This window comes from Pecten maximus, chromosome 15, assembly GCF_902652985.1.
Source record: "Pecten maximus chromosome 15, xPecMax1.1, whole genome shotgun sequence".
NCBI classification, from domain to species: Eukaryota; Metazoa; Mollusca; class Bivalvia; order Pectinida; family Pectinidae; genus Pecten; species Pecten maximus.
In genome coordinates this window covers 29,756,593-29,769,115 of record NC_047029.1, presented here as the reverse complement: position 1 = coordinate 29,769,115, position 12,523 = coordinate 29,756,593, and the positions used below count along the sequence as shown (strand labels likewise).

Below are 12,523 nucleotides of genomic sequence, written 5' to 3'. Positions count from 1 at the left end.
AATCGACAATGAGTGAAGACATATCACGAGAGAAATACCAGCTTTCTCAATTGCTGATGATTTGTCAAAATGTCGGTATGAAATGCCTCCCCTGAGAACGTGCCTAAGCAGATAAAGCACGTGCAGCGAGCAAAAACTGGTCGATATTCGCTTTATGGAGGCTTTCGGAAGAGCTTCCCAATACAGTTCATAGTAAATGTCAATCATTCATGGCTTCGTTTATTACTCTTGAATAATAAATTATTTAACAAGGAAAGCAATTCAGTGTTCTCGCTCTGCCTGTCAGACTTAACGAAATGACTTAAGACCATTCAGATTTTATTTTTACTTTAGTTTCATTGTTCGATTAACCATTTACATTTAAATATCCTAACAGGAACACTGTATTCTAAAAACCATGTATTTTTTCACCCTATATCACACTGAAGTCTTTCATATCAAATTAGTTCGTCAATATTATATCTCAAATATTTCACTATGTTTAATTCATAAAAATACTTTATGTTTGATAAAATCTTTTCGGGGAAGTTCATTCAAATGTCTGTAATATCCAACTGTTTTTGAAAGTTAGAAAATTGCTTTAAAGTTTAAATACTTGTAACTTTAACTTCTGACTAATATGTCCATACCACAGCAATATGATCCTTTTAGCACTGTTAATTCGTTCATTTTAGAAAAACATATTTTTTTTTATTATCTTAGAAAAAACCTATTTGTATATTATAAAGTAAACCCTAACGTTTATAAATCCGAGAGCAAATTACATTAATTTTAGAATACACGCCATGTGCCAATTAGAAAGAGCACGTGCTTCTCTATTTAAATATAATTATTTAAAAGAGTTAAACCCTTTGCAATACAAAATAATATAATTACGCTCCATTTCGTTGATTTACTATTCATGAATATAACACCAATATATTAGATATGCATGATTCAAACTTCATTAAAGTATTTCAGAAATAGAATCAGATCCATCTTTTGTTAGATATACAGCTGTGCATCATTTTAAAACACGTATTTGAGCATTAGTTATAGTTTGTTTTATGAATGTATCGTTCTGCATCCATTCATTTTACACGAAAATTACATAAAACATCTTACACTAGAAACAGTCAAATGAGTTCTGTGACTTGATTTATTCACAACTAATCATATAAATCCAGCTCTATATAATCATACAGTTCTACACGTGCTAATTAAGTTAATTAAAAGAATATGTATGCTGATTATAAAAGAATATTATTTATATTCTAACAGTTTTGATAAATGACACCTGTTTTGATTACAAACCATATCTTTGGTGTAATATTAAAGGATTATGCTATAAATTTACTGTCCCCTCGGGATAGATCTTCTAGTAGATCTTTGTCTGTATCCTAATTATGTGTTAATTACTTGTTTAATTTTCTATCATGAAAACAGTAATGAAGATCAATTGCAAAAACTTCGAATAACTTAACAACACCCTAATATGACCCGCACACTTTTAAATAAATAATATATATGCTGCAAACACATTTAGATAAATATAATAATACAATAATGAATTGAAGTCGGCATTTTATTCATTTTTTTCAATTAATGGCTATCTATTAATCATTGTTCTATTAAACAAATATCATATAGCTCACAACATTTTGAAGTTAACATACACGTATCTTAACTATAATTATTAATACTTCTTATATATTAAAGTTTAATTGTGAATACTTAAACTCCCCGAGAAGATGTTAATACGTTACCTAATGTTTATGGAATTAATATTAATAAAAGCACTTTGCAAATGAGGATATTGGGGAAGAAATGAAAATAAAACATCACATATGTAACTTGATATACAGTATCGCGTGCTTAAGTTAACTAACTGTAATAGTATATAGCACTTCAGTTACATCTACAAAAACTGCCACGTCAGAGCCAGATATGTATGAGTAAACTTGCATATGTAACAGAGATGGTAGGTGTATACTAATAGTAGAGGCACATGAGTAAGTTCCTAGTACGCATCGACCTTCACTGAATTTTAAATATAATAGGTAGTTAGATACAAGCTATATGTACGCCGTAAACACAAAGCTTATCCTGGGTAAGGCTACGCGTTATAAAAGTAATTTTACCATATTCAACTTCACATGAACTAACAATGTGTTAAAGTAAGGAAATGAATATAAAATCCTGATGAGATAAGTCAGGATTGTGTTATGCATAGAAATGACTTTATTACTAAAATCCCTACCAGACGACACTGACGTTTATTAATACAGTTTCAACACGTTGTGGAACAGTAGCCACTTAATAAATAAAGTAACATATCAAGCTGTGAGAAGCATGATCAAATTCAAATCGTACGGCTCAAAGTCCAGTCTCTAAATAACTGTTCTTTATGAACGTCTCCCTATGAGCTGATTTATCTTACGATACACTCAGATGTTCAAAGAGAACGGTATCATAAATCGGAAGTATGATTATTTTCAATTTGAATGTAAAATAATAATTTTCTGTACGCGAAAACGTGACTACGGTAAATCCTTTCCCCTTAGTTATACTATACTTCCGTAACTACGCGTGTAAAGCGATTAAACTTTATATCTCTCAGACAGGACTTTTATTCACAACCACGGATTCTGCCACATTTATGGAGTCAAGCACTTGCTATCCTTTAATTATTTGGTCAAATTTTCACTTCATACCCATATCAACGATTATGTCTTTCAACTTAGAGACCATCAGTTATCTATCATGTATGTTTGTTTAAAGGCCAAACACGATATTTAACACATTCCAACACGGAATAAGATACAGCTGTTTTTACTTTCCTGGACTCGTCAGTGATGCTTAGGGCCTAAAATGTCCACACCTGTAGGAGGCAACAGCGGATACTTCAGATAGGGCGAAGCAAATATCAGAACTTCAATATCAATCGTTTAAGAAATCCATTATGACGTGGATTAAATATAGAGCGATCTACAATACCATTTCGGAACGCATCCATGTACTTTGAATAATTTTGTTACAAGTTTTAATTCCCGAAAAATGTTTTAATAAGTTATAATTGCTTCACAGACGGAAAAACCATGAGTACAGATACATTGAAAATACTAAATGTATTCCGGAAAGAATAGAGCCAGATAAATAGTTTAAATTGATTTGGATGATAAAACATATTTTAGAATGAAAACCTACTGAATTCACAGGTATACGTGTTACGTGTTTAGGGATAGTATAAACAGCGTAGACAAGGTATTACAGTTCGAAATTTCTTTTTGATTTGATTGCAAATTGAATATAAATATATATCCTTATACCAGAAGCGACATTCGAGAAAACTTAGCAAATATTAGATCTAAAGTCATTTAATGTATTTCTTGAATACGTTTGATATCGCCGAAATCCTTTTTCTCGTACTAGATCTTGTATACATGTTTCTTTCTAACATACAAATCTTAATTTAATCAAAGGGAATGCTGTTTTTTTATGATATTATACATAAGATTGTAAGATTATAACTTGACTTCATAGTTGTAAGATTAGTAACATTTGAATTATACTGGTTGTACAAGCTTTCTTTTACTACAACTTTATCTCAGATTATAAAGAAGGATTAAACATAGATGCGAGGAAGTTATCACATCGCTCACACATATTTATATTTTGGATGGTTGGGTGAAACTGCGGTAACACATGCCTTTCACCTAGAAAGTCGATTTGACCTTCGGACGTGAAGAAGTATGAAGTCACCTGGGTACTCCGGTTTCACAGTAAGACCCCTCTCACGCTTCCGACCGGGCCAATAAGAGTGATTAAAAAAGTTGATATAAAGTCTTCATCAAAAAATATTTATACTACCATTTCGTATTTCCCCCAAAGCTATATCAATATGAATCGGCACAGAAATAACATAATGCCATTGCCTTTGTTCAGTTAATCACAATCTGGTTTTTTTGTTAGGTTCACTACGGTATTAAATGCGAATAACTACCAGCTTATTTACTCTCCATGTCCATTGAGAAGCACTACATGTTACAGTATTGATCGCAATCCTGAACTTCAAATGTTTCCAATTGAAATCTTGCAAGTGAATTGATTTGTAAATCTACTTGGCATAAGAGCTTTATTGTTCGCATCAATAACATTTCAGGAGTTTAAGTAGGCTTTGTTGCATGAGAAATGTCCATTTCACATGTGTGTTTTCAAGGGAATTTACAGAATTTAATTTTCAATTCTATCAGTAAAATTGAAATATGATCAGCCCCAAGGAGGATTCGCCCCATCACAGCAAATGGTAGATTCAATAGCCAGGCAGCAACACCACTTGACAGTGCTATTTAGGCGACTTTTAACAAGAAGATGGATGTAACGGATGCAATCGTTACTGCTACTGGGAAATGAAGTCTAGATTTACGTTTGTTTTATTATCTTGAATGAATTGCGATTCCCATATTTTGGCCTAAATCTGGGCGCGCTCTGTCATTTCATACGCTCCTTACTTATGGAAATCCGTTTATATCATTTCCGGAAATTGCCTCATTCTTACACCAACGCAAAAGCATTTTTAAAACCTGCAATTCATGTCGTTCTGCAGATGCCACGGAATTTATAGCTCTGCGCTTTCCACATTAATCGCCTCAGGGTGTTCAGAAAGGTTGTTTTCATTACTCCGTATACCGTCATGTTAGCTCTATATTAACAATCATTTATCAATATTTAATTTGTATAAATATCTATCAGTGTATATTTAAAAAGATTAATCATAGATCGATCGTAATCTAAGACTTTTAACGTCATCAGTGTTATTAACTACTACATTTGTTGCAGTCGTTCACAATGACGCTTCTTCCTCTTCGTTCACCACATTTGATTCATTGATGACCAGATAAATATGTGTGTCAGTTCACACGTACTCTGCCGCTAGAGTACATCAATTCCTAACAGCTGCAGATATAACTAGAGAATAAAAATCATAACGTGTTAGGTAACCAAACGTTTATTGGAATATATTCGATATCAGAACTCTCCACCGAAACACCCCAGCTTGATACCTAATTACGTTAAAATCATGTATTTCGCATATTTCATGCATTTAAATTCACGTTTGAAAATAAACTTATAATTCATATAGTTTTAACAACTTAAATATATCGCTTTTCCTGATATATGATTTTCACAAACAGCGCGCTAACGAATCAAGCAATCTTATATTACGTCTAAATATATTGATTTTTTCATTAACGTAGAATTAATATTAAAATGAATAATTTATGACTCAGGAAATGCCATATCTTGTATTTCTACCATTACAGTTTTGATATCAATACCAAACGCATTAATTTGCTTCTGGTATCATAATTTTTACAACAAAGCCAAGTGTGAAAATAGACAAAAAAAATTATTCTTTCACTGGTAAAATCCAAACGATACGGAAGTAGTAAATATTTGAAGTGACGATCTATAGAGAATTAGGCAGGAAACATGTATATGGTTACATGTCTTCTCAGAAAACACAAAAAAAATAAGGTATATGTTTCTAGATACGCACAAACATCGGAATAATTCCCTGTGCGTGTCAAAAGACTCAGATCAGCATATAGTGGGCAGACGTGAACTCCTCATTTTAGGACTACCTGAAAAGTTATTTCATTCGAATTTAAAAGAGGATGACTTCCTCTATACCTATCACTATCACCGAGAGCCAATCGACAGGTTACTTATATGTTGTCATGTTATCATCAAATGTCTATATTTCTATAACAAACGGTCACATGATGATAAGATGTCTTCATATTTTTTTTATTTGTGAAGCAGTGAAAAGGCCGAAACGTCATAATTTCTGGCTAGGCGATAAGGTGCCTTAGATCCTTGCTCATTTATATACGTGACAATTTACATTGTTTTGATGTGATTTAAGTGTGACTTCCATCTATTATCAAAGCCTATTAAGTTTCGTTTCTATATTGCAGGAGTAGTTTGGCTTTGGTACCGGTCAATGATATATACCACAGAGTAATATCTACTATATCTACCTTATCTACCGTATATATTACTTACATAGCTACTATTGTACGAAAAGTAGTGATTAATACCTTTAATTGCTTTTATCGACACTATCACTGTATTAATTCTGTATTGCGTTACACTTCATTACGAATTCCCCAATTTAGGAAGGGGTGTTTTGTATCAACTATGCAGACATTACACTGTATACGGTGATGGTATCTGGTGCCCGAATGAAGAAAACATTTATTTCTGTGTACAGATTTCCCTACTTTTCTATTTACGACCTCTCTGTGTATAATATATCTCAACTTCAACAATTATCAAGGGACTTTTATGTTAGTTTGTTTGATTTCTCTTGCAGTTTAACGATAAGTTGAAGCGCACCATTGATAACATCGAAACTCTCATTTCACGGGTCGGCGACCCCTAGAGCAATGCTATAATGCACTTTTGTGATGTATCAACGAACACAAACACCGTTCAGAAATCTGAGAGGATTCTGCCATGTGTCGTTGCCATTCAAATGTATTCAAATTGGACATGAAATAGATAGTATTATAACTGATTAAAACTGAAAAAAGATTTCACGATACCTTTATCTTCCAGGTTTACAACTGTTTACAATAACGTGCAGAGGAGAACGTGTACATGTATAACGTTTGATTATAAGATAGTATCAAACTGAAATTTTAAATATGAACAGATTTATAATTATTGAAAATAATTGAAATCGGAAACAACTAGTTTGCGTTTGATAAGAAAACACAAAATTATTCTAATAATAAATATTTTGATATTCTGAATTGTTCACATGCATGAAAACAAATATTGATACTACATGTTTAAAAAAAAATAAAAAAAATTCAAAAAAAAAGTTTGATATTCGGAATTGTTAAGTTGTATAAACAAGTTTTACAAATTATGAACAATTTAAATTATAAAGGCACACACACATATATATATATAACTTTATATAACAAGACAGGCATTTTCTCAAATCTACCGTTACATGCTCAATCGGTTTACAGCATTTTGGCAGGTGAAGTATACGAACTATCAAAACGCATGTTAATAAGTTAAAATACAACTTCTAACCGTATCTTTAAATGATTTCACATAAAATTATTTTGTAGATACAATACCAAACTGAGTCTGATAGAAACGATTTTTTACCGGTTGGTTGGTAATACTGAGCAGGTTTCTGTAAGTAAACTAAAAGCATGTTTGTTACATTAACGTGTATATTGCATTAAACGTAAAAAGAAAATGCTGGAGTCGGTTGGTGCATTTGAAGTTCACCGGGGCGATTGATGAATGTATCCCTACATTGGTAATCAGTGATGAAGTAAATAAAATTAGTACATTAGTGTCCTTCATCATGCCAATAGCAGGCAGGCAGTGATTTATATATATATAGAGAGAGTATCGATAAACAATTAAATGTGTAAATTGGGTGTATGTTTAGCAATGACAAGTAGTGGTGTCGTTTTTGTCAGTGTCGTTGGGGAGTTTGAACCTGATATCGGTACATTACTGCAATGACGAGGGATAGGTTTACTTTGACATTTTGTAGAGGCAGAGGTCAATAGTTGCAGCTATTGTTTCGTGTCATCAGTGCATTACCGACGACGGACTCGGAAACATCAAAGCAGTAATGTGGTTCACAGTGATGACATTTTGTGGTATCGGAGCGACTACTCATACTGACCATATGGACGATATCCAACTAAACTTAGTTTTCCTGTCAATTAATTGCGATGTTTCCATTCATTAACAATTTCATTTCAGTTTCCTTCGCGGTGTCTTATGCATCAACACCTTAGAACCTTAGAATCGTTGGCAGGTCCTAAAGGACGAAACGTCTATATGTTATATGATACAGATATTTATCTATTTGTATTAAAAGGTTCTAACATCTAGCATGTCTTTTGTGTAATTCCCACACAACGTGGTGGTGATTACATTACATTTCCTCTATAAAAGTAGTTTATGATATACTGCGGAATTCTCACAATTTTCTTGATATCTGAGCTGGGCAATAACCAACCTGTGCTCGTACTACTGCTCTTCACCTTGCTTTTTTCATAAACGTGTTCCAATAAACCAATCTGAAGTTTCTCCTTACATTGCCCTAGTCTCCGATACACAATTTTACCCTTCCGCGCCAGCAGACACCTGTTCAGTGACTGGGAGTTGATATCACAGGCAGCCTTGTATCGACCGGAGCAAGAAAAGCAACCGCTTCACTATGTCTGTTGCGTAATCTTGTTCAGTCAATTCGTTTTGATCTCAAATTCGCAAACAGCTCGCTCTTGCTGTTTTGAGTCAGAATATACCTTTCTTTCAATTATCGTGGCCGCCTGTGGAAGCAACAGCCCCAAACATTATCACATCCGCTTGTAGATAAATTACATTTATTTAGATCTCACTGAAACCTGTTAAAGTATCAAATGGAGAGCAAATATATCAGCAACGTATAATGTTCTACTTACAGGAGTGTAGACATTCGACTATGGTGGTAGCATCGATGAGGTAGCCCCCGCAGAGGACGCACACGAGGTGAGGGTTCAGCTCTGTGATCTTCAGTCTAGTCGAACGATGCATGGTGTAGAGTGTCGTCCTTCCACTTCACATGGAAACGCACTGGAACAAATAAAACGTAAATTAATTAATGATAAAGAAGCATAGACGAGTAATCAATCTCAAGGTCGTAATTGCGATTATAGCGATATAATGTATATATGTCTGTGCGTGTATGTGATATAAGATTAGGGATAAAAAAAACGTTTACCGCACCAGGCAAGAACGTGTGGGAGAGTAAACATTATCTGGGATATAAGATATGGCAGTACATCCGACAGGGGCATATCGTAATCAAAATCTCTGCAGTCATTCACTTGTACACACAAATATGAATAAAAACACGGGATATAAGTCGACTCAAGTGATTCTACTGGAGAAGGACGTCAATGCGATTGTGGGGAGTTGTATACAAGTACGGTGGTTAGAGCAACTTAGAGGTCTCAAGTGAGGCTTGCTGGCGTGAACTTGAGGAACAAGACACTCCACAATCTCCCTTCACCACGCACCTCCCGCCTAAATACTTCAATTTTCTCCAATTTCGAGCAATATACAAAGGCTTGCATTAATGAGATCGTTTGCACACGATGTTTTGTTAGGCATATGGGGATTAACATTCGCATGATGTTGCGACATAGTCATATTTTAAAATAATATAATGACGTCATTATTTTGTGGTTGGGTATCGGATGATAATATATTCGTCACTGTTTAGCGTGGGTGTTTACCGAGAAACATGTAACATTTATAAATAGAGATTATTCAACATAACATATGCATATACAGAATAAGATTATATCTACATTGTCTTCAATAATAATAAAGAAAAGATATACAAGCATGAATGTATATATAAACCATATATTGGAAGTAAACCATATATTGGAAGTATGTACATACTATTTTTTTATTTAATGTTTTTCGTTCTGAACTCCTTATTGTCAGAAAAATCGTTGTCTCAAACAATGCTGAGACATAAAAGAGGATGTGCCTTAAACACAATATTTCAATGAGTTACGCAAGTTTCTACAACCTACTTGTCCACTTCATATAGCTGTATATGCGTACCTAGTATCAGTTCATCACTATCGGTTCACTGTTGTCATCAAATTATAATTTTACCTTGTTTATGCATAAGTTGTGTTGATAGTTTCTTGGTGTGACGAATATGTTATTCCATGTTCAATTCCAAACACACAAATATAATGACATCGCTAAACCACTTGATATAGTTTAGTACATGAAGTACCCTTTCTAGCTCACAAAATATATTTTTATCTTGCTTATGCATAAGTCGTGTTCCCTTATCACTATGAATAAATGACGAAGGTTTCTCGGTATACAACACACTAAACAATGACGAATAGATTATCATTTGATGTCAAACCGAAAACTCAGAAATTGAACGAAACCACATTTTAATTTGGTTTCGTAAGTTTTCAAAATATACTTGACCACTACATACAGCTGTTTTGGTATATCAAGTATTTTATATTGTTACTAGTATTAACGGTTCGTCGACAGTATAATGACCTGGTTAATGTATTTTAGTTCAATACTTAGTATGGCCCGATCTCAGTAAAAATGAAGAACATTGTCGAGTCATTAGTATTCTTTACATCGACAACAAAAAGATTTTTATTATTTTTTATAATTGTATAACGGATTTCGTAATATGTCTTCTAAACGACGTTATGCAGCACATTTGGCCATTGCTACGATATGGTATCCCTATATACGATAATCTATCGCAAAAATAGATATCAGCTCATACATCAAATTAGAAATAAACAGCTTCAAATTTAATAAAAGGCATTTCAACTTTTATTTCCTATATCACTTATCATAATAATTGTTTAAGAAATAGATATCTGAAGTCAAATTTGTTTTTCTAAAGTATTTTGAGTAACCTGATTTAAATTTGAAGAACTATATATTGCTTTAAAAAATGAAATTTGTTTTGATAAAGTATTTTTAGTAACCTGATTTAATCTTGAAGAACTATATATTGCTTTAAAAAATGAAATTTGTTTTGATAAAGTATTTTGAGTAACCTTATTTAATCATTTCTTAAAAAAAAAACGAATCTATGATCATTTTGTATTGATGAAATAACGTACAGGGGCGTAAAAAGAATCCAGCTAAACGCATAAACGTATAAATATTTCTCTAAAGCGCATACTATATATACACTCTAATATGTGAAAAATAGTGATACTCTCTGTCATTCTACAAATAGTACATACACTCTACTATTTAACAAATAGTGCATACACTCTACTATTTAACAAATAGTACATAAAGTCTAATATTTTACAAAGAGTACATAAAGTCTAATATTTTACAGAGTACATACAATCTACTATTTTACAATTAGTGCAAACACTCAATTATCATACACTCTTCTATTCTATAACTAGTTCATACACTCTATTATTATACACTTCACTATTTCATAAACAGTATAATCACTCTTACCAACAGAATGTACATATTCTCTATTATTTTTCAAATAGTACATGCACTCTACTATTGAACAAATAGTACACACACTCTTCTATTTTACAAACAGTACATACTCCCGATCAGAATGTTTTCAAAGACGGATATACATTTTTAGTGTAATAGGTTGCATTAGTAATGCATGCTATTTATGTGGTTCACTCAAAAGGAAACGTTAATTTATTTATGTATGGATTGATTGCCTAGTCAAAAATAGCACCTGTCACATGGAGGTTGAAACCAACATGCACGGAAATAACCTGATCGTTGAATGTCTTTCACACATCAATCAGGATGCAACGAAAGTGCCTCATTATTTCCGTATTTTGATAAGAGCATTTTCGGTTCATGAAAAGAACATTTTCATTTCATGAAAATAGAAACGAATAAGTTATCGACAACAATAACTGCGTCATACTAAAATGGATCTGGATTCAGTTTAAATAAACATCATTCAGTTTGAAAAGAAATATAAAACTACACATGATGCGCACTACGAAAAATTATATATACATTGTATATAAAAAAAACATCCGCATATCTATATCATTTATACATTAAAGATAAATCGGTGTTTGCCGCGGGCAATGACAAATTCATTCTGAATTGATACAAATAGATTTTGTCTCTTTTATGATATGTATAGTGGGTGTAGCGTTATTGTATTAAACTAATAGCATAACTAAACATAAATTTGGTATGAACGTATATAGGATTTATTATAATGATACCATATTATGAAGCATGAAGCGGATATGACAGCGAGCCTGAAATATTCCTTCAATATCAAATACGTCATGGTCTAATTTTTCTTGATTCTATGAAAATAAAGTTTATTTAGAAAATAGCATTATGAATATAATTTTTCTAAAATGTACGGATCCAATTTGAATATATTGGAAATATCAAGCCTAGTTTTATGTACAAATTGTACAACGTGTTAATGAATTATCATATTACCATTCATTATTAATTCAACTGTGTAGTTTATCGACCGAATAACATGTCCTCGATGTAGACCGCGAATGAGTTCAGCTCGTGGTAATTAGCATTTGGTATGACTTAAATGATAACGACACTGTTGCCATAGTGAATAAGTTTACATAAGTAATGTTATAAAGTTAACATTAAATTAATATTGAAATATTTCAAATTCTGAAAATGTTATCGTTTTTTCTAAAATAGAGGGAGTCCACATAATAATGTAGACAAATTTAGATGTTCTAATATATCGCCATTATAAAAAGTCAATCAAATACTAGCTGTTATGTACATACCGCATGGACCCTGCTAAATAGAAGATAAACTATATAGCCCACACAACAATGCATGACTTTGTACGGTTTATCGTCCTATCAGCAGTGATGGTCATTTAAGGACAGAAATATATAGGAAACAATATCTGATTTATTTTTATCTTCAACGTCTAAGTCATGTTCTTTTA

The 12,523-nt window shown here is 32.6% G+C and overlaps 1 protein-coding gene across 1 annotated transcript in view; it reads right to left on the bottom strand.

Moving 5' to 3' along the window:
• The window catches only part of LOC117343508 (polycomb complex protein BMI-1-like), a 62,046-nt gene that overhangs the window by 9,002 nt on the left and 40,521 nt on the right, over positions 1–12,523 (bottom strand). The window contains exon 3 of the mRNA XM_033905881.1: positions 8,490–8,640. Coding sequence (XP_033761772.1) covers positions 8,490–8,601 — 112 coding nt within the window. The 5' untranslated portion in view covers positions 8,602–8,640. The remainder of the gene's footprint in view (positions 1–8,489; positions 8,641–12,523) is intronic.